We start from the raw sequence: 24,282 nt of genomic DNA on the forward strand, positions 1-24,282 counted from the left end.
ATTGTACTGTGAAGAGGTACAGCTCTGTGAGTGTGAAGCATAGCTTTTGCTTCTGCTTCACTGACCTGTCTGCTTGCAATAGCAATGGGGCCTTGATGAGAGCTTAGGCAGGGAGAGCTGCGTAGGGCGACTCTTTCAAAATCACTCCCTGTAACTTGAATAGAGAAGAGGAAACAAAATGAAGTTTCAGTTGATCTCTTTTCAGGGATGTACTGCTGCATTTTCTTGAAAAATCCCATGCCCTCCAGCTAAAAGTTATTGGTGATTCCTTATCCACTTCAGCTGATCCGTAAACCACTAAACTGAGTATTTTCAGCCGATAGTCTATTTTCCTTCTAAATTGTAACAACAAAGATTATACACACACCAAGATAAATTTGTTAAACTAAACAAGCCACAGATATTTCACTTTAGCTCAATGATCTTCCAGAAGCTCATGTTATGTCTTAGGTCAAACTCATTTGAAATTTGTGCAGAGCTAATATTTTCTCTTTAAAATAGATATCTATATTATATTTTGCCTAATCTCTCTAGATATTTCTGTTGTGTCCATTGCTGCTGCTGTGTATATGTGTACATATACACCGTATTAGAGGGGTGTGTGTGTGTGTGTGTGTGTGTGTGTGTGTGTGTGTGTGAGAGAGAGATGTATTTATGCATATATACACATTCTTGAAAAAATATATACACCTATGTACTCTATACATACACACTGCACTACATGTATATTCACACACACATAGGCTATATAGAGAGACAGATATACCCAGTATATTTATGTACCATGACTGTAACATTAATTAAAATTTGTAATCTGAGACAATGCCACAATGTGAAGTACAGAAGCAACGAGGAGTTTTTAGATTATCTATTATAATATTGTGGCTTAATCCTTGCTCTGCTGCTCTTCAAAACAGAAATAAAAAAAATGCCAGTAGGTTAGCAAAGCAGACAGCCGCTTCTGCAGCAGGAATCTATTTTTACTGTGATATGTTGTTCTGCAGTTTGAAGGTCTTAGTTTTGGCTTTTAATAATTCAAAAGCACCAGAAAACATCTGCTGTTGCCCTCAATCTCATGTTAAAGATAGAGAAATTGACAAAAGGGTTTTGTTTGTTTTTGTTTTGTTTTTTTTAAATACAAAACAGTAAATTATGTTTTTTTTTAAATTGTTTTTGTTTTTTAAATACAAAATAGTACAATTTTAAATACCTTGACATGTGCCTATGCAGATTCAAAACTTTAGATAGCTCTTCAGTCTGCCGTGGTGGCTTGATAGTACCAGTGGCGAAAGTTGACAACCCCCCGTGGCTGACCCCTCTTGCTCTCTCTCGCCTAATCGAATTTTGCGTTATGTTTCCAGATAGCCGATCAGCTTCCCTGGATTTCGCTGACGACACAGGAAAGCTTTGCCTGAAGATGGAAACACTGGAGTCGGAATTGACCTGCCCTATCTGTCTGGAGCTGTTTGAGGACCCACTGCTGCTGCCTTGCGCTCACAGCCTCTGTTTCAACTGTGCGCATCGCATATTGGTCTCCCACTGTGCCACCAACGAATCAGTGGAATCCATCACTGCCTTCCAGTGCCCTACTTGTCGTTATGTCATCACTCTCAATCAACGTGGTCTAGACGGACTGAAGCGCAACGTCACCCTGCAGAATATTATCGACAGGTTTCAGAAAGCTTCAGTGAGTGGGCCCAATTCTCCTAGCGAAACCCGCCGAGAGCGGGCATTTGATAGCAACAGCATGTCATCCAGTGAAAAAGTTCTCTGCCAGTTCTGTGACCAGGACCCTGCCCAGGAAGCAGTGAAGACCTGTGTCACTTGCGAGGTGTCCTACTGCGAGGAGTGCCTGAAAGCGACTCACCCGAACAAGAAGCCATTCACGGGCCACCGTTTGATAGAGCCTATTCCGGACTCTCACATCCGAGGATTAATGTGTCTGGAGCATGAGGACGAGAAAGTTAACATGTACTGCGTGACTGATGACCAGTTAATCTGTGCCTTGTGTAAACTGGTTGGACGGCATCGTGATCATCAGGTGGCAGCTTTGAGCGAGCGCTATGACAAATTAAAGGTTAGTTTTACCGACTCACCCCTTGTAGCCCAGCAAGTGGGGTTTTCTCACCTCTGGTGAGTGATTGGTATGGGTAGGAGTGCAGTCTGTAATGAATATATAATATGCACGTACACACATATATGTGTTCTTGAAAAGGTGTCAATTAATTTGCTTTAGATGAAGTTACCTCCGTATTATCTAAACTTCCCTATACTTACCAAACATTCTACAAATATTGAAGTAAACTTTTTTATTTACCTAAAGCATTATCCATAGTGACCGGTAAGTTTTTAATGTTGACTGCTGTACATACAGGCGTGTGTGTATATACATATACATGGACATTGATTGAAATTTCAGACATTCTTCAGATATTCTGATGATGATTATTTTTAACGCAGTTGCTTACACCTTGAAATCCCTCATCTCTACTAAGCAGGGGAAACATTTAAGAACTGTCTTCAGGACTCTCCCAGCAACAGCATTCAGCCACACTTACATAAGACACAGAAATGAAAACAAAAATGAAATTGTTTCAGAGCTACCTGTGACATTCCCTTGGTTATATGTTTCCTCCCCCCTCTCACCCCCCCCCCCTTCCACAGTGAAATGGCATCTATCCTATCAGGTAACAATGCTGCTCTGACAGTCCTGTGTTCCGTTGCAGAATGTCTTCAGTATAGTATCGGTATTGCTAACACACATTCTCTGGATGTTCTCCAGTTTCAGCATGGACTTAATTTAACAAAGCTCCAACTCAGAAAGTAGAGATGTATTATACCTCTTTGAGCCCACGATCTTTTAGTTACCAGATTTGCATGCTTCTGCAGAGCAGAATAAGAAAGAAAGACCCTCAGGAACCCCAACCCCCATTCCTTAGGGAAATGCAGCTTTGGTTATTTCAAAGGAAGACTACAACTGAGAGATCATGAGTATGAAGGTAAAAAGAGCATTCTTCTTCTGCATACAATGGTTTCAATGGCAAGAAACAAACAGAATAGGTTGAATTAACTAGAGGTCTTATCTCAAAATACATACTATTTCATTGTTGTGTGTGCGTGTGCATGGTGTGTGTATATATATATATGCACAAACACTTTGTTTATATATGAGTGCATGCACATACACAAAAAGTCATATTATATTAAAACAGTGAATAGTAATGGGAAGAAAATCTGGCTGAAACTGACAGCTTCCTTTCAAATCTTAAAGGATTTCTTGTTTAATAATGAAGTATAGTTATTTTTACATATATTACACAATTTTATTCTTTGATAAATATAAGATTTTTTGTCATGATTGATAATATTTTACATTTAGTATTATATAATGTGGATATAAAAACCCCAATAATTGGCTTAATGAAATGTTACTATTTGGTAGACTAATTAGAACAGTTACATCACTATTGTTCATTGATTTATATTGGTAGGAATGCACTATTTAATGTGAAATACCTGCCATAATTAAGTATTGGGTAAGTATATTTTTTAATATCTCAATATAAGCAATTAGGAAATATCTCACATTTTGACTTATTTAGATGTAGTAAGCCTAAATAGAGCATTTTTAAAACAGTTGTCTCCTTTCTTTATAGCTTTGAGTTAATATCACCAATAGCTTGGAAAATGAAATTTAAAGCCAGGCTAGTTTGTACTGTGCGTAGGTTTTCTGCTAGCTCTGGTTGTGAACATGAATGCAGTGGGTAGAGTAGATGATTGTCATCTGATGCCATTCCACTTTAATGACAATGCAAACGATTGTTTAAATTCCTACTAAAATTATTTTTTTAGCTAAAATTCTCTCTATTTATATACTGTATTACAACGTTTTGGCATTTTGTGTCCAAGGTGACAAGATACCCAAATATGTGTTTCCTTGGCCCCAACAATCCTGCCAGGTGGTTGATCTCTTCCCACAGATAGTTCTGTCAGATAACATCAAGCCTGAATGAAGGCCATTTGGTACCCACTTCATCATGAGCTACCATTCCCCTCATATAATTCTTCCCTCCATGTGCTGCACTACACTCTAGGTAGAAGGGTAGTAGGCCAGGTAGTTTCTTTCCAGATCAAAGCTCCAGTCTCTGGCCATCAGCAAGGCTATTTGAAAACCATGCCTTATCCCTTCTCTCCCTACCCTTTTTTCCCAGAGGCTGAGAATATTTTATGTGCTAAAATCCTAGAGCGAGATCTACAGCATGTAAATCGGCATCATTCCATTGAAATAAGCAGAGTGATGTGGGTTTACATCAGCTGAAGATCTGGCCTCTGCTGTCTATCAGACAAGCAAGAGTTCCAAGTCCACTCTTGAATTCTGGTTGTCTCCTTCATTAAGGGTAATATTGACCTTTGAGATAGATACTAGGTTAGTCTAGCTACACTACTGCTACTAAGAATGGAAGGATCTTGGTCTTGAGTTTATATGGTGACTTTCATCCACATGGATGTGTAGAAGCTAATAAGCTCAGTGCTAAAATTTAATAAACTAAAATGTCAACTAAAAGAAATGGATAAAACTGATGGTTGTGAAAATACTGTTATTTAAATAAAAAGATTTTTGGTGATACAAAGATTTTTGAAAAAATGAACATGTATTATTCTGTAAAATCGCTGGACTCATTCATAAATTTCTAATGATAACAGTTTCCTTAAAAAACCAAAACACACCATATCTTAAGTGACATTTTCTTTCAGTGGAGGGTTTTTAAAATCAACATAGTGTTGATGCTACCAACAGCAACTAGCTGGTTTTTGGTATGTAGTTCTGGGTGTCAAGCTATGCTAATTACTTGCATTCTATCCCAGCAGTGTTGCTAATTATTTAAACAATATATCATCCTTCATTAACCACGGGACAAAAGATGCCATTACAATCTAGCTCCTTTTGTGGCAAAAATGAAGCTCTTTAATTAAGAGTTCTGGTACACTTGTCTGAGGTATGCATGCTAGAGTGGATTTAACAGTCAATGTAATAGTCATTGTGAAGCTCTGGAAATGAGAACTAAAAGTCTAAATCACTTTGCCCTGACAGTTATAACTCCAATCCTGTGAGGTGCTGAGTACTTTCATCTTTTATCAGCCCCACTGTGAGTTACAGCAGCAGGCCTCTAGTATTTTTAGTTCTAGGATTACATGAAAAATCTTCTGTTTATTATAATTATTAATAATTAATAAAGTAGGTCACAGACATATATGTGTATAATAAAAAAAAAACCTGGGGACAAGTCAGTAATATATTAAATTTATATGACATGGTATAGTGTTAACTTTGTAGTGGAACTTAAAATTAATCTTCTGGTATATAAACAATGTATAGTGTGTTATAAATATTAACAGGAGGTTCACAGGGTTCTAGCAAATGCTCACATCTCACCCCCTTCATGAATGCAAAGAATCTCTATTACTCAATGAACATTCATCCTTTCCTTTTTGTCTTGGAGCAATGGAATGAAACATACCAGTGGAAACAAATCAAAATTAGATTCTCATATAGTTGTATCTACACAAGTTAACATTAGCTAAGGTTTTGGAGTGAGAGAGAATGTTGTGGGTGGACAAATGTAAGACAGATATAGTCAGCTAATGTTCATTTTGAGTTAATAAACATGTTACATTTGGGCCTGAAAAAAGGGGAAAAAAATACATCTTGGGTCAGATTCTCTAATGGTGTAAATAAACATTGCTCAATTGAAGTTAATGGAGCTGCTTAGATTTACACCAGCTGAGGATCTGGTCTATAACGTTCATGTAGCAATACCTCCCATAACGCCATGCAATGTGAAATCAGTTTTGGGTGGCTTTCATACTACCTAATCAGGAGATACCTTTTGTTAGGTCTGCTATAGCCCTGAATATGTCTGTGTAATTCTTATTAATGCTGAAGTGTGTTAGGCATGTTTATGAAATATAGATCAGATTCCAGAGTAGAATTCTGTAACTGCGAGAGTGTTGCCTTTTTCATTAACATTTTCTGTATTTTTACTTCCAAAAGTTCACCAACAAAAAGGGATCTTTAAATTATGTTTGGTTGCTGTTTTTTTTTTTGTTTTTTTTTCATGGAAAGAAATTACAAAAATTGACAACACTATAATCAAAATCCACATTTTGGTGTGATGATTTTGTGACAGAATCCATTAAAAATATCTATTTCTTTTTTCCTAATCTGAATCAGGACACAGGGAAAATAATCCATTTACCTTAACAAGCTTAGTGCTCACAAACATTTTTCAGTGGGAAGCAACTATAAAATATTTAAGCACTGAGAAAATCAAAGTTACATCTTACAAAATTACTTTGAGCATATTATGATAGAAGGCCTTCTGCCAAATCCAAAGCTTCTATAAATAGAGTATAACAATGCATGCATCTTTCCCTACTGTTTTAAACTTGAGGTTAAAACCCTTAATATCTAAATGTCTTTGTAGAGATTCTGGTACAATATATGCTGAAATTTTCAGTCCAGCTATGTGTTCCTTACTTCCTTTTTGTATTATTTTTAATTTATGGACTGATCATTAATCAGGTTGCAAGTGTATTGTAATATCATCAGGGTCTGACACTGCAAACCTGTACTCATGTAAATAGTCCTGCTGACCACACATGAGTATGTGCTTCCAGGATCAGACCGTACATCATTATGTGCATCTATTAATAGTATGTATGGGTAGATCAATACCTATACACACAAAGATACTAGTAATATCTACATGTACTCTGTGTGTTTGTGTGTGTGTGTGTACATATAACAGAGAGTGTATATAATTTGTGTGTGTATGTGTATAATACACATACAAGGTACTAGTAATATCCAAATTTACACACATGCACAAACGCACACAAATGTACAGTGCATGTGCATATAAATAGATACATATGAGGGTGCATAAAATGTGTGTGTGTGTAAATATATATGTGTGTGTATATATGAATTACATACACATGTATGTTATGTATATGCATTCCATATATAATGTACTTTTGGTTATTACTAGCACGTTTATGGATGTAATGGATTTCTATTTTTAACTCAGCATTGATTAATGTATGCTTTTAAAAACACTTTTTTTTCTGTTGCTGATTTTCATATTTATGAATATATTTTCCCTTTTGTATCTTTGTAACTTCTATTAACATTAGGCTTAATGGTAGTTAATGCATTTAGGAAAGAATATGGGCCTTAGAAGAAACACACAAAGCCTTTCTCAATAGGATCAATTATTCAATTTCCTCAGTGAGCACAATATATTGTATGACAGATGTGGAAAAAATTATAACTAACTTTACAAGATTGAATATTTTCGTCCTGCTTGCTTAGTATTGAATGATTTTGAGCAGCAGCCAGTTGTCACCTTTCTTTCAAGTTATGCAGCTTTAGTATTTAATAAAAGTATTATATTAAACCTGGCAAAATGTGTTCTAGGGAAACTTGAAATTCAATAGCTTCTTGTTCATTCCGTACATGAACTTCAGAAATTAGATGAAACAGGTTTAATAAAAATTGTTAGAGTACATAAATTAGGTACGATATATGCATACATGAAGTTAATAAATTGTTACATTAGATATTGCCCAATCTAAAAATTGTGTATTCTGCTGCATAGATTATTCTTCTTTTTGGTGTCAACATTGATGTTTAGTGACATTTACTTCTATAGAATATTATCGAAACATATAATCAGACTGGCCTCTTTGAAGTGTGCCAATACCCAGACAATAAAAATAAAACTAATATGTGTAGCCATGGTGTTCTAGGGATTATTGTGCTACAAAGAGTGTGTAACCTCGGTAAAAAATGGAATAACCATCTCTCACTACACTAATTTATCATGTTAATATACTTATACAATTATGAGAATCCTCTTTTTAGTCCTACATCCTTTGTTGTAGTGTGTGACCTTAAGTCTTTGTTGTTTGTTCTCCTGATTCAGAATTTTTTGGTGGAGAGGAGCAGGACTGTATAACATTTAATTATGGTTACAACCTTTTTAGCATTTTTTCTGTAGACAACCTCTCTAAAATAAATTTTAGAATTTGCTTGTTAGCCGAGGATGTCTGAAATGACTCGTGCATATGACTATATACTATAATTTCACAGGGAACAATAATATCAAAAGGTCCTCTAGAAGTTCAGTTAAGCTCTTTTTAAATATTTTATTATAATTTCTGTTCATTAAAAACAAACAAACAAACAAGCAGTGCTGTAAATTTTATTGTGTATTTCACAAAGCTTTAGCAAGACTTCCAAAGGCATCAATTTATTTGGAATTACTGTTTGTTTTTCGCCCACTTTTAGCCCCAAAGTAACTTTTAAAAAAATGTTTTGTTGATGGCATGGGTTATTCATAAAGAGCAACAAAATTAACAAATGGTACAGATTATACTATAATATAGTCTTACACTCTCCCGTCATATGTTTCTAGCTTCCAGGGGAACTAGACTAAGTAATCGGTTCAGAGAGTCTAGAACTTGGGGCTCTTAGCATTGTTCCAAATGCCTCCTAAGTTTTAACAAGATGAAATTGTTTACTGAGAAGACCATCAGATAGTCTTGTCTGGCATTGTTATCTTCCTCATCTGTTCAGATGGTTGAGAGGGTTAGATGGTGATGAGGAACCACAATGGATAGGAGATGTTTTAGGAAGGACGGGGATTTATGTGGTTAAATAATAAATAACTATATCACAATTAAAATAAAATAAATTTTAAAAAAAGAAATAGAGTAAATGGTTAAGGGGGAAATAATTGTTATGGTAAGTTTAGGAAATGCTTAGTGGTTGGATGATGTGTTGTGATAGAGACGGAGAGTAGTAACATTTTTTTAAGTATGTGTATATTTTATGAACATAGTAGCCCTGTGACCTTATTATTTTAAATTCAACTATTCGTTAAAATTAAAATGATGTCAAATACATCTTCAGACAAAACACTGTTAAAGTGGAGTTGAGTTTGAGAGTACACGTCAAAAAATTTAAGGGTAAAAATAATTGCAAGGGTGTTGTAAGTATTCTAAAAGCAAGCATTACAAGCCTGGGAAATTCAAAGTTAAGTTTAAACATTTTTTAAAAAAAATCAAAACCCGTTAAAGCACTGTAGGAGCGCTATATAACACTAACTGTACCATGCAACACAATAATCATATGATTATGATTAAGGCATATTAATGTTTGTTGTCTTGGGTTTGATTAAATTGATTTTTAAAACCATTAGGTTTTTTTCTTCACATTTTCTGAACTTGACATATGCATCAAGCAATGTTACCAGCAGATCATCAATTCTCTTTCATGTGTTCTAGTCATTAGAGCAGTGGTTCTTAACCTGGGGTGCACACACCCCTTGGGAGTGCGAGATGCCCTTTCTGGGCGTGCAAGACACGCCAGATTTTTTGAAAGCAGATTAAAAACTTTGCAGTGTAAACTCATTGCTGTTTCCTTTGCTCTAAATTGTTCTGTACATCTTTTCCCCAGATTTTATATTTATTAACAAAATGGTAGCACCTCATGCAAATCTACGTGATCTGTGCTGCCTCCCCTTCCTCCCAATTGTGTAGAATGCAGTCATTATGCTCAGCAGTGGCAGGAGCTGCTCCTGAATCTAGGGAACGGAGATTATTGTTATTTATTTAAAATGTATATTGCAGAGGCCAACAGGAAAATAATAGTACAATTAAAGGGAAAGTCTATAAAATGGTGCTCCATCCAGTTTTAATGTAGGGCACTGAGCATTCGGCCACAAAAAAGAAACACGAGCAAGTTATCTGTTCCACAGAAATGTAAATGCTGAGATGGATGAGAGGGGTAAGCAAGAGAGACCATGTGAGGAATGTGTATCTTAGAGACATGCTCAAAGTAACACACACAAAACAAAAAATGAGGGAGTGGTGCAGACTTAGGTGGCTTGGTCATGCAAAGCTCAGTCCTGACAACTGTGTGGGTAAGAGACTCCAACAGACCAAGACTGAAGTAGGCCGACCCAAGAAGTAGTTGTGGGATATCATAAACGAAAACATATTAACATGTGGTGTGATGGAGGATCTGGCATTGGCAGAGCACTTTGGAGGGAGAGGACTCGTAGAGCAGATTCTATTTGATGGGACTAAAGTGAGGAAGAAGAAGATTGCAGAGACCAACTAGGTCAAGACTCCACAGTGCTAGGCACTGTACAAACATATAGTCATTGACTGTACCACTATGGGGACAGCGTTTTGTTCCTTCCTCCATGGGGGAGCAGTGGCAAGAGCCTCTCTTAAACATCTGAAGCTGGGAGATTCCTGGCCCAGCAACTCCTGAGGCCAAATTTGCAGACCCACTTTCTCACCTCAGTCCAACAGGGAATCAGAAGCCGAAGCTGCTTCTAGTCACTGGGGTAGAGAACACGAGGGAGATCTTTGTCTGCCCCTATTAGATCTGCAAGCTACCTTGGGACAATTGATGTAGATATTGTCTAACTAGCTGTTTTTCTAATGGTTTCATACTCAACCGAGAATTGGGAGAGGGAAAAGAGAAGAGAAGGGAGGGAGGCAAGTGGAAGAGGAGGGCATTTTTATCATAAGGCAACAATGGTGAGTGAGTAATTCAAGGGACTTGATTAGATATAAAGATCATGGAAAAAGAAGTAACATGCCAGATATTGCTGTGCATGTGTGTTTTATCCTTTACTCCCTTCTCCCATCCATCCTTTATTTTCTGGTGATCAAATAATCTCTTCAAGGCTGGAGCATAGTCATTAAACATGTTGGTAAAGCGCTTAGCATACTTTGAGTATGCTATAAATAAATAATAAGTGAAGGAAAAAGTGATGTACTCTTGACTTTTGGGTGATGTGCCGTATGGTGCTGCTTGAAAGAGTTTGAGATGGTCTTTTTCTTGTGACTTGTATAGGGTGCATTAGGAGCATCACTTTTCTTGTGACTTTTTCCTGTGTGCGTTCTGGTAATATACAATAGTTCATTTCATATCTGTGTTTTTCCAAAGAGTACCTCAAACAAAAGTACTTTCAGAGTCAGATCCCTGTATTCGTACTTTAACTTACTGTTCCTCTTTTCCATTAGAATGATTTGACGGAGTCCTTAGCTTTCTTCTCTGCAGCTGCTGAGGTGTGAGATTTTTGTTGCAGCTAGAATTAGATTGGCACAGATATAGCCATCATTGCCTTCTGGTAACATCTGCAAGGTTATTTACTATTTCTTATCTCTAAAACAGTTCCTGTTGTTTCTAGGATTTTAACAATGGAAGAGAAAGGGGAAGGGGCAGTCAATATTGTTCAATAGTAACATTTTTTTCCCTTAGGCAACAAGCATTAACACTATCACACGTCAACAGTTGTTTATATAAGGATATGTTTTCAAAGGTGCCTCAATCCAACTTTTAAAATTACATGCACAATTTTTCACATGATCCGAAAAAATTGGATGTGAAAAATGGTGAGTTCAAAAAGACTCAGCAGGCGAAATCTGATGTGTAATTTGAGTGCATTCTTTTGAAATTTCTACTCTAGCCATCAGTTCCACAGAGACAGAAAAGCAGGAGTAGCAGCATGATCTTTTAATTCAGTTTGATAGTATTTGGTGGATCAGAAGGCTCTTCAAAGACAGTAAGAATAGGGGATCCAATAGGAGTGACTGTGGCTAAATTCCTCTTTTTGAGACTTATTTTTTCAAGTATTTTTGAGATTGAGAGGGTTTTTGTTCCATAAGCAACTATAGACTCTTTTTGTCAGTGGCCTTTCTCTGACATATAAAACATCAGAAAGATGAGGTGGATGATGTAGTATCTTTTAGTGGACCAATTCTGTTGGTGAGATAGACAAGCTTTCGAGCTACACAGAGCTCTTCTTCAGGGCTGGGAAATGTACTCTGGTGTCACAGCTAAATACAAGATAGTTTCAAATTAAACTATTTGTTCAATTTTGTAGTTAGCTGTGACACTGGATTAGAACTGAAATTGTCGCAGACAATAGATTCGAAGGGCAATGGGAATGGAGGTTTCAGCGTGGCAGTGAGGAGTGCAGGCCACTGGCTGCACAAAAATGGGTTTCACTCTGAGCCCCCACTCCTGGGCCACAGGCTCAGTGATGAAGCTGCATCCAACCCTGACACAGTGCAAGGGCCAGGCCTCCCCAAGAAACAGCCCTGGGCCCTGCCCCTCTGCGCTGGGCACACCGCAATAGCCACCGAGGGGGACAGTCTCACATGCACGCCCATCCCTAGTCCCCAATCCAGGTGTGGGCAGACAGGTTCAGCCCAGCAGGATCCAAGTGTGGAGGGGCTTAGTGTGGGGGATCCAGGTGTGGGGTGAGGGTTCTGTGTGAGGCAATCGGGTGCGGGCAGCTTGGTGGGGGGGGGTCTAGGTATGTGTGGGGGGTCTGGATGCAGGGGATGGAGCTCAGCGGGGGAATCGGGGTGTGGGGTGGGGACTGGATGCACGGGGGTTGGGTGGACGGGGGGGGGCAGCTCCCTGTACAGTGACTCCTCCCCCTGCAAGCTGGGGAGCTATGGGGACAGGAAGTGGGGGTGGAGCTTCCTGCAGCTGGGGGAGGGGTCACCATATGGGGAGCGCCCCCCCCCCGTCTACCCAAGTCATTTGCTAGAATTCTTAGGCTGTAGTCAATGACACTTTTTGTGCTTGCCTTGCCCCATAACTAAAAAACATAAAAGGGAAGAACAAAACTCATACCACACTGACTCTTTCCTATGCATCCAGACACTCCCCCACTCCCCACCCAGACTCCCCTGATCCATACAGTGGAAGAGGAAGACTCGTCCCCCACTAGCCCAGCCAGGACTAGCAGCTGGAGCCCAGCAGCTCTGGGTATAGCACAATAGCAAGTGAGAGGGACAGAGTCTCGCATGCATGCCCGATCTCTCCCCCACCACCAGGCTATGATTTACGTCTCCCTCAGCTGCTCCCAATGCCTGAACCAAAAGTTCCTGCTCGGGACCACTGCCAGGGAGGGTGCGTGAATCAATTATTCTATGAGGAAAGAGTAAAATCTGTGGGAGACATTAATTCTGTGCTTGCTCAGTGGCGCAGAATTCCCCCAGGAGTATAATTCTGAGCTCAAATCAGATAAACCAGGAGTATTTCCATTGAAGTCATTGGTAAAAACTGAAGTGAGATCAGAATCACAAAGCTTGAGCAAAAGAACTTAAATTCCTGAAAAAGTGTTTTATATCCCAAGCCATTTACATCCCAGTACTCTTTGTATTTAGAATGGGAAGTACCATAAATATGGTAATAAATTTAACTACTGCTTGCTGTAAATGCTGAGTTTTTAATGGCACCCATTGACAGTCCTAAGTCTCTCATTTCTGCCATCAAAATAACAACTCTGAACAATTTTCAGAATTTGCAGATGACATTTGTTTAGCTGAGCTAGAGAGATTCGTGATTTACTTTTAATATAAGACAGTGGTTCTCAAACTTTTGTACTGGTGACCCCTTTCACATAGCAAGCCTCTGTGTGTGACACCCCCCCCCCCCAAATTAAAAACACTTTTTTATATATTTAACACCATTATAAATGCTGGAGGCAAAGCGGGGTTTGGGGTGGAGGCTGACAGCTCGCGGCCCCCCCATGTAGTAACCTCATGACCCCCTGAGGGGTCCCTATCCCCAGTTTGAGAACCCCTGATATAAGAGGAAGCAAGGGGGCAACAGTGACTCAGAAGCTCCTGGGACTACTCCTGGAATAGTGCTGTTGATGGTACCGCTCCTTGTTCAGGACTGTCTCTAAAATCACAAGCTGCACCTCACCTCCTTGTATCACTTCCTATAATTGCATGTTGCATTATATTGTAAAATCCTGAGTTTCACACTTTTGGAATTAGTTTAAAAATATTGACGTTTTAATTCTGTGTCTAAAGATAAACTCTAACTTGTCTTGTTATAAACAAACAACATTTTTGGATGGATTAAAAGACCGTACTCCTTAGCACTATCATGAGAGGCTCAGAATATTGGGGTTGAGGGAAATGATGACTAACTAAGTAGAGGAAATCTTTCCATGAAACTGATGGGAAAAGAGAAACCAGAACAGAAGTGTTCCCTTGTTGAAAATAACCCTGTTGTCAGGTAAAATACTGTATAATTGATAACTTAGGACCGGATTTAGGGGCAGGTGACCGCATGGGGTGCAGGGCTTGGAGGGCACCGGGCTTGGGGTGATGTAAATTATTCAAAAGTTTAACAAATGAGAGGGGGTGTTGAAGATGCTCCGCGCCTGGGGTGCCATTTGGTCTAGGGCTGGCCCTGGCTAGCAGTTGTTGTCTGTGCTTGCACTGCGGCAAGCTCTTCATTGAAACTGATCCATGTGAAAGTGTCCTCTTTGATTCATGTTTTGCTCTCTTGAAACATGAGGCTGTATAACTGAGCTCTGTTGTTTAAAGGGGCCCAGACAATATGGTCAAACTTTAAAACTGATTACAGACAGGCAGCTGTTTGCCACAAATGTATCTTGTTCAGAAGTCATTTGCTAGAATTGTTAGGCTGTAGTCAATGCCACTTTGTGCTTGCCGTGCCCCATAACTAAAAAAGATAAAAGGGAAAAACAAAACTCATACCACATTGACTCTTTCCTATATATATATTATGGTGAGTGTGTATACATAATCTATTAAAATGTGAAAAGTGTGTGTGTGTGTGGGGGGGGGGGGAAATGGTAAACCATTGAAATATTTGTTAAAATATGATATTCTCCACACAAAAAAGCCTCACCATATATATAAGGAGAAACCCTTTTCAATGACTAACAGATAGAGAGGAAGAAATTGTTAAAGGAATACATTGCTGGTGCATCTGTAAGTAAAATGCAATATAAAATTAACCTAAGTAAAAATAGAGGTTTTTCTATGTATCCAACCCAAATAGATTCTGTAAAATAGAAGAGGAGAAATTGGTGCTGATGCATGTGAATATGAAGGTTGTGGAGAGGTGGAAGGTCTGCAACTCTCACTATCTTCAAGGGCACACACTGTCCACAGCCACTTCACTCTCACTGCAGAGGAATACGTAGTCACAGAATGACATGCCCTTACCTTGCCCTTCCTATGTTTCCTGCCTCCTCCTGTACATTGGTGCCTGGGGTGCTGCTGTCATGGTCACAACAAAATTGTGGTAGTTCCACTGTGTTTTGGGCCTTCCTCATCTGAAGGGGGAGGGGACAGGATTTGAGTCAGTAGGGTTAACTACTGTCTCTAAGGCTACAATTGAAGGTTTATAATTAATCTACAGGTTTGAAAAAGTTATCTGCAGTAGGATATAATGCCTGCATTCTGTCACTGGCCCTTCGCTTTCCCCACCCCAGAGAACAATAGTTGCCCCCATAAATAAAAAATTCTGGTCTAGATACTTGGTCAAATTAGTTAACATGTACGTTGATGTTGTTTTTGTTGCACGTGTTTAAATGAAGGCAGAATTTTCCTACTGTTTTATTAAGCCCATCAACAAATCTGTCTGTACTCAATGTGTTGCATCATCGCTCACCTTCTTCTGATACTTCTGTTGTAGCTCATGGGGCTATGTGACCTTAATGGAAAGAACAGCTCCATCAATTATAGCAACGGCCATCCTCATAATGCCTTTCCACTTTTTTTTTTGAATTGCCACCCAACTCACTGAATTAGCCCCTTTTTTTGCAGGGGGGAATGGTGGAGCAGCACTCCAGAAGTTCAGATGCTTTCCCAAACCTCTCGTCTAAAAACTGGACTAAAAGTCTCATGCAAACAGGATGTCATGAGATTTCTGTTTCTGGCTGGGTAAGAAATATTAGAAGAACTATTTTTATTTACTTCAGTCTTTCCAGTCCTGCCCTTGTTGAGAAAAATAATCTTACGCATATTCTACAGAAATGATCTAAAAGTGCTATGTCTATGTCATACTGTTGCCTTTTGGATCAATAACAATAGAAAAAGCCGTACTTCTTGTTAAGGGTAACTATGTGAGGGGGAAAATGAGAGAAATAAAATGAAGAGTTAACTATACTTTTTTGAACCCTGAGAAGGTTTGAGTTTGGTTTGAATTTTGAGCAGAGTTTGAAATTGGCTCCTGCTTCATCCACATCAGTTTGCACATTCCCAGTTGAAACCAATGCAATTTACTTTGTCAAATAAATCACCACTGCTCTTTAGAAAAACACACAAACAAATCCCCCTCAGAGCAGTGTTGTTAGGATCCCATTGCTGTTAATTCTGCCCCATTGAAGACAATGGGGCTTTAGACTTCACCGTTTAGTCAATGGGCACAAGACCAAAGTCCATTGTGGACAAATTTGCAAACTATACTGCCCAGTTGTTGCCTACATTGACATTGCCTCTTAAATAAAAAAAAAAAAAAAAAAAAAGCCCAGTGTTAAACTCAGTAGCGTTTACAAGCTAAATTATCTGGTTATAAACTAAATTACCATCAGAAGTTACAGATGCATGTGTAGGAGTGATTATTTTCTTAATTACCGATGTGTCTAGTTAGTAATGAAACTGTCACTAGCAAGAAGGAAAAGGGGGCGGGGGAAAGGGCATTGCTTATTTTGCGCACTTTTACAGACCTATTCTAGGACTGATAAGAGCTCCAATTCATCCTGAAGTTGGAGACGGGAGTTTTCTTGTTGAATGACTACTGTGCACATAGTGGGACTATTAATCTGTTGTCACGTATTTTCCTTAGAGGAATTAGTTTCCTTCCTGAGGAGGTCCAATAGGTCAGGTAAATATCTGAGTTTGGAAGCTGTTTGTATGAGTCCTGCCCTGTTAGACTGAACATTTCTACAAAGAAACTGTGAGAGGAAAGCTCTAGGAAACCTTATCGTGCAGCTATGCAATACAGTAATGTCGGGGAGCCATTTTAACTGTGTATGATAGATAAAAGGTCTCCTCTTTATTGTGTAATTTGAGAACTAGCTTGTTAGGAATCAGTATTCAGTTTTGGTTTTTTTGTTTTTTAATAGCATTGGCTGAGTAGAGATTAAGAGTCAGATTGTGGAGCCTTTACTTAAACCAGCCCTTGCTCATGCGAGTAATCCCTGGTATTACTTGATCAAATAAGCATTATCCAGTGTACAGATTCTATAGTCAGGCCCTAAGAAATTTGAATCTATTACTATCCATCTGTTCTCTTATTTTATACTTAGGTTGTAAACATTTTGGGGCAGGGATGGTCTTTTTGTTCTGTTTGTACAGCGCCTAGCACAATTGGGTCCTGCTCCATGACTGGAGACTGAGGCTCTTAGGTGCTTTGATAATACAAATAAATAATAAAATAATATCTCAATTATACAGTATTTACATTGGTTCATCTGGCCACACCCTGCCTTAATTTACACCAGTGCAAATCCAGAGTAATCCCATTGAAGTAATGGAGTTATTCTGGATTTGTACTGATGAAACAGAGTTCAGAATCTGATCCATAGTGTTTTAATTATAAACAAAACAGACAAGAATATGCCTATGCAGCTCTGTTAAGGGCTCTCCCTGTTGTTAATACAGACCTGTACCACGAGAAGTAGAGATGAGCCTGAATCAAATCCTCAAAAAGCGAGGAGTGTTTACAACATGAATCTGAGGCCAAGACTACACTAGAAAAGGGTTGCCAGTTTATACTATACAGATCTAGCTATACTGGCAAAGCTTCCTAATGTAGACACAGCAAAAAAGAACTCTTGCTTGTATATGTCATAGCGGTTCCCGAAGTGAAATAACCTGTACCGGCAAAATCACTTTGATGCTGGTATAACTGCATCAACACTAGGGCTTTTGCTGGTATACCTATGTTGCAAAAATATCACCCCCCTCACTGACATTGCTATACTGGGAGAAGCTTCTAGTGTAGATCTGGCCTGACTGTGAAACTCTTGTTCACAAGGGTTTATGAAAACACTTTTGATCTATGTGAGTTTGTCACCCAGTCCCTGAATTTCACTTTGTGCTTTAGAGTCAAATAAATCCCAGCCATTTTTCTGAAACTAGCTCTAGGATATCCAAAAAGGTTCATAAAGCTAAGCCAACCTTTTACAAACCTGCCCTGAATTTTGAGCTTGCAGCCAGCCGCCAAACTGGCCATGTTTTGGTTTTCACTGCAAACATTTAACACAGTTCTAGTACTGTGCTATAGAGTCTCCTTGGCTGTTTGGAAAGTGCTTCCCTAAAAATATCAACTTCACTTTCCAAACTGTGGATTTGATATTTAGATATTTATTTTGATATACACATTGGCCCTGTTAAAAAGGAGCACCTACCCCTGCTCTAGGCATTACTTGACTATTCCTAAAAATAGAGAGCTCTTGTGTAACTCTCTTTTAACTACAAATCAACTAATTCAGAATAACTCAGCAGCAATAAACATATGGAAGATCTATAAAGATCTCTCACTAGAACCTTCCCCCTCCTTCAGCCTGGAAAAACAAATGGGCTTCAGAGCATGCCCTGAAAATTAGGGCTATTTCAGACCAAGAGGAGAGCATGTTCCAAAGTATATACAAACTAATTCCTCATTGTTTCACCATAAACCACAGTGAATCCTGATCAAATGAATGCAGCTGTTGCGGTGCTGTAACATAAAAGAGAGCCAAAATATGGTAACTAATTTACTGTTCAGGGATTTTTAAAATATACATTTGGAGGAGATTCATTATTGGTAATTCTTCAGTGAGGCATTTATAAACTTATCCTCTGAGGTGATCGTATCTTCTTTCATTCTGAGAACACACAGAGAAGAAATAGAACCAGGATGACAAATGAGCAGTCAGAAATCTGCAACAAGAAACCGCAAGAACCTCAGGCTAATCCAAACCAAGCTGAAAAATCTTTTGGGAAGGAGATGAGAACTCTTTCATGGGCTGTTAGAAAAATTTACTGAGAGGTTCTCTGCTGACCAGGTCACTGAGGGCAGAGTCACCAAGGGGAGGCTGCATCAGCCACAACCTCCCATCTGCTGGCAGGATTATAAGAATTTGCCGCCTAAAAGTAGGCAATGTTGGCTGGGGAGGAGTTGTCCCCTCAGTAATCTCTGCTGATGGTGACCCTATGGAGCTCTGAACATAACCTGAGGGTGGGCTGCCTGTTCTCACTTATGGTGAATGCTCCCCTGGGGTGTCAGTGACTAGGATGGCACAGGGAAGTATTCCAAATACTTCAGACATCTGTAAAAAATTCAGTGATTCTGGCCCACAAAATGAATACTGCCCATACTGAAGTGTATCTACCGAACAGATAGTCCCAACCTTTGCTCTGGCTGTTTAGAAGTAAACAAGCAGATATCCAGAGCACCAAAGTCATGAAGAAGTGGACATAATATCATTTACACTGCCATAAGACCACTGGCAAAAGAAAAACAGTTGCATCCTGTCTTATCCCGAAGAGGGTCTAGCTTCTTATTTGTGCTAATTGTGACCCCAAACTATATTCTAGCTTCAGAAAGTGGAAAAATATACAGTGCCAGAGTCCCTTCTTCAAGTGTTCTGATGTTCACTATGTTTGGTACTTTGACTAGAAAATTGCTACTTGTTACAAAACTATGCATACAAATTGTAGAAGTATACGATTAAACAGATGAAATGTATATTAAAGCTGGTGAGATGAGGGTAAAGCATGATTTGAACTATGTTAACTGAAATTGGTGTGAACTAGGGTATGACGGGGTGTACTAGCCCCTTTAAGGCCAGAAAATGAGTAATGAAGGTGGGTCCCCAGGTCTGCCTAGAAAGGCTGCAGGGAAGAAGCCAATCAGAACTCAGCAGGCTCAGCTAAAAGGAGTTCGTTCCTGGCAGGGACTAGAGGAGCAAGGAAGGTGCTCTTTGCTGGGGTTTGAGACAGAACCAGAAGACGGGTTCTGGTGACATTGGCATTCTGTGGAGAAGAACTTCAGCCCTGAGATAAGGGTGAACAGGAAGGGACTACATGGGAAATGGCCCAGGGAATAGCAACAGCTATTTATAGGGTCCCTGGGTCGGGACCAAAAGTAGTGGGTGGGCCCAGGTTCTGCCACTGGCAGGATGGCCTAAGCCCCAAGAAGGGGATAAGACTTGTATAGCCCCAAGAGAAGGGCAGGACCTAAAAAAATCTCCAGGGAGAATGCTCTGGGGGCACTGCTCTATACCAGGGCAGACAGGGACTTAAAGCTAGCCAAGAAGGGTCTGAAGACTGAGCCCAGAGACCAAGCTAAAGACATTACTTAGGGCACAGGGACAGGCCCTGTTTGACCTTTTACCCTGGAAGGGGTTTGTTTGGTCACATGTTGATGTGTGTGACTTGGCCCAATGGTGGAGCCACTGAAGGGTAGTGTTGACAAAGGCAATAGCTGACAGGGCACAGCAAAAAGGGAGAGAGAGAGTGAGTGCACGTTTGCACCTACCCAACACGAGACGCTCACGAGAGGTGAGTGTGCGCCATCATATGGGGCTTAGGTTGAGTCAGTTTTTACAAGACCAGAGAATATGACTTTAGACTTGCAAACCAGATATTCAGCTTATGTAAACTGTTGTAGACAGGTTGAAGTTGGTGGAGCTATGACATTTTACACTAGCTCGGGATGTGTCCATTGGAATGTACGGCTCTCCGTGTTCCCAGATTAAAATGAGGCCATTTGCACCTTTCTCACAAGAAACCACTGAGTTTTGTGAAACCCTTATTGTTCTTGAATAACACAATGTTTGTGGGAAAGTGGAGAAAGAGAAAAGTGGTTTTGGGAAAAGACAGCTCATCAGGCTTCTGAAAAGAGACCGAGTCCTAGAAGTACACAGAGAAAAATGGAAGGTAGGGCACTGTTAGAACGCAAACACTTTGTTTCAAGGAGAGGAAAAGATGTTAGCTGAAGGGAAATGGAAACAGTGGGCAGCTCAAATCAACAGGGTATATCCAGCACAACCAGATTAGGTAGTGTGAAGCTACAAAAGAATATTTAAGGTGGAAAGCTTACTCTGGAAGGTAGACATTCCTCCTGATCCTTATTTGGCAGAAGCTGAAAACTAGGAACTTGGTATGTGAGTGATAGACAGAATCATCTCCTTTTATTAGAGAAAGACATCTCTGTATTCTGAGAGGATTTATTTAGGACATCTGAGGGTGTCTACTAATTCTTTCTGAATCCAGAGACAAATTGAAATAGGGGAGAGTTGATCTAACAGCTGATACCAGACTGTGGAAGAACTGAGACAAAGCAGACAAGAGGGGAAAACCAAGCCCTATATCAACCCAGCTGCTTCACGTTGTAGCGGCGATTGAACAGCTGCACAAAATAAACATTCAGTCACACACATCTATAAGCATTGTACCTTGCTGGAGGTAATAGTTAAGACATACAATATTAACCTACAGTTAAAACCCTCAACAAAATGCAGTCTAAAACTATAGTCTGAAATAGCGTGACCAGATAGCAAGTGTGAAAAATCGGGACGGGGGTGGGGGGGTAATAGGTGCCTATATAAGAAAAAGCCCCCAAAATCGGGACTGTCCCTATAAAATCGGGACATCTGGTCACCCTAGTCTGAAAACCTCTTCAAGAGTAAAGATAACTTTCATGATTTAGCTCTTACCCTAAAAATGGGCTGTTACTGGAATAAATGCTGTTAAACCACATAGAATTGCATTGTGTATTGTAATTTGTCTTGCCTTTTGATATTTTGCTTTTTATTACAATTAAAACTAGTTTAATATAGGGCAAGTCCTTTAGTCCCCTAGCTTGAACTACAAAGAAGACTAATTACATGGGCCCTTTTCTGTAGAAAAGACAGACTTCTGACAAAACTTTGTCTAATTTGGTTTCCAAGTGACTAATAACAGTTAAAAGATATTGAATGCCCATAAGAGAATTGAAGAAGATTGGCCATATTGGGTCAGACCACTGGTCCATCTAGCCCAGTATCCTGTCTTCCTGGCCAATGCCAGGTGCCCTACAGGGAATGAACAGAACAGGTAATTATCAAGTGATTCATCCCCCGTTGCCATTCCCAGTTTCTGGCAAACAGAGGCTAGGGACACTTCAGAGCATGGTTTTATATCCCTGTCCATCCTGGCTAAAAGTCATGGTGGATCTATTCTCCATGAATTTATCCAGTTCTTTTTTGAATCCTGTTATAGCCTTGGCCTTCACAACATCCTCTGGCAAAGAGTTCCACAGGTTGACTGTGCATTGTGTGAAGAAATACTTCCTTTTGTTTGTTTTAAACCTGCTGCCTATTAATTTCATTTGGTGATCCCTAGTTGTTGTTTTATGAGAAGGAGTAAATAACACTTCCTTATTTACTTTCTCCACACCAGTCATGATTTTGTAGACCTCTATCATATTCCCCCTTAGTTTTCTCTTTTCTCAGCTGCAATGTCCCAGTCTTATTAATCTCTCCTCATATGGAAGCTGTTCCATACCTCTACCTATAAGTAGATCATTATGAGCAGCTCAGGCTGAATTTTTCAAATTTCAATTTTGCAACAAAAAGAAAGGGATGAATTTTTCATGAAAAATTCTTTTTTTTTTTTTTTTTTTTTTTTTTTTTGGCCAACTCTAAGAGTATATGAAATAAGAGCTGGTTAGTGTAAAAATGGAGCTCAAATGGTATATTTCCATACCTTTGTATGCTAAGTCTAATTCTTAGAATCATGTTTCCAGTGTGAATATTCACTATTACGGATTCAGTTCAGAAATAGCTTTCTGTGAGTATTTTTGCCATGCTTCCTCAGATGAGTTCTCTGACACTTGAGTGCACAGATAGCACTGTTAGAGCATGCCAATAGATTCCTTTACTTTATGCCTACTATTCTTTGTTCCTTATGTTTAGTCCAGATGGTGAAAGCATTCCTCACCAACTGCTGACCTGAGCAATGCAGGCAGGCTTGGATGTAAAAGGACAAGAATGTGGGGGGGAGGGGAAATTGGACTTTTGATCAATAACCAAAATTTTAAAAAGACAGAAAAATGCTGTGATCACACTGTCATGAGTTTGTTCAGCAACAACTTTCAAAGAACAACTTGTAAGAATTTTAAAATGTTTTTTTCTTCAATGTAGAAAGGCTAAGTGTAATTACCTGCACTTCTTAACTTTTGCTGTTGTATTAAAACTGCTTAATATCCCTTACATCTTAAGTATGAGGCAAGAAAAAAAATGGCCCGTTACATCCTTTTGTTGCTCACCATTGGTCAGTAACCATGAATTCCTTTTTTGGACATAATTATAAGAGATATAAGAGCTAGTATTTGGCCTAAAGGTAAACTTTTTACAAGCATGAATCTATTGTAACAACAAACTGAAGTCTTTTGAATTCAAACTGCCAGAAGAGGGAGAAAAGAGAGAAATGGGGAGGGTGGGATTTATAGGTCAGTCGCTGATTTCATTTAATTCATTTTTTGTGTAGCTTTAGGAATACAAATCTGTCTGAGATTTAAAAAAAACAAACATTAATTTTTCTGACATAGTTTAGCCAAATTACAGAGTGTTGGCAACCCTAGCAAAGGGTATTCACAAGCATCTTTCTGTGCACAAACAGCCTTGCCTCATACTGATGAATCTGGACTTTTACACTTAAGGTACGTCTATACTACCCATCGGATCGGCGGGTAGTGTTCGATGTATTGGGGATCGATTTATCGCATCTCGTCTAGACGTGATAAATCGATCCCTGAATCTATGCCTGTACTCCACCTCGGCAGGAGGAGTAAGTGGAGTTGACGGGGAGCTGTGGCGGTCGACTTGCCACTGTGAGGACGACCAGGTAAGTCGAACTAAGATACTTCGACTTCAGGTATGCAAATAGTCTAGCTGAAGTTGCATATCTTAGTTCAGAAACACACACCCACCCACCCCAGTGTAGCCCAGGCCATAATATCTTAGGCTGTTTCAGCATTACTTCAGGGTGGAATGGCTCCTTCTGCCTTAACTCTATCACACATTAGTGCAGTGATTGCTTATTGTCTGACAAATCCCTATGATTTCTTTTTTAGTACTTATAAACTTAATCCTAGATTTCTCTTTGGTATGTACTCTGTGTTGCATCAGATAGAGAAACCTGGCCAGCTTCTTTAAAGGCCCATGGTAAAATTTTCAAAAGCACCCAAGGCACTTAGGGTGCAATCCACAAAGCAACTGAGGGGCCTAACTTCCAGATTTAGGTTTCTAAATCCCCATGTGTGGCATCACCATGATCCATGAAACTCCTTCTTGACCACTGCCTTGTCCTGTAGGTGCTTAAACTCACTCAGCATCTAACTTTCTGCTGTAAAAGTTCTGTAGGCACCTAAGTTTTAGACCC

The 24,282-nt window shown here is 39.4% G+C and overlaps 1 protein-coding gene across 2 annotated transcripts in view; it reads left to right on the top strand.

The window, feature by feature from the left end:
- The first annotated feature begins 1,417 nt into the window (after nucleotides 1–1,417).
- Nucleotides 1,418–24,282, top strand: part of MID1 (midline 1) — a 128,294-nt gene continuing 105,429 nt past the window's right edge. The window contains exon 1 of one of the 2 annotated variants that reach the window (XM_065416087.1): nucleotides 1,418–2,077. In XM_065416087.1, coding sequence (XP_065272159.1) covers nucleotides 1,418–2,077 — 660 coding nt within the window. The remainder of the gene's footprint in view (nucleotides 2,078–24,282) is intronic. The other variant, XM_065416096.1, reaches the window with a different exon arrangement.

Source organism: Emys orbicularis, chromosome 1 (assembly GCF_028017835.1).
Source record: "Emys orbicularis isolate rEmyOrb1 chromosome 1, rEmyOrb1.hap1, whole genome shotgun sequence".
NCBI classification, from domain to species: Eukaryota; Metazoa; Chordata; order Testudines; family Emydidae; genus Emys; species Emys orbicularis.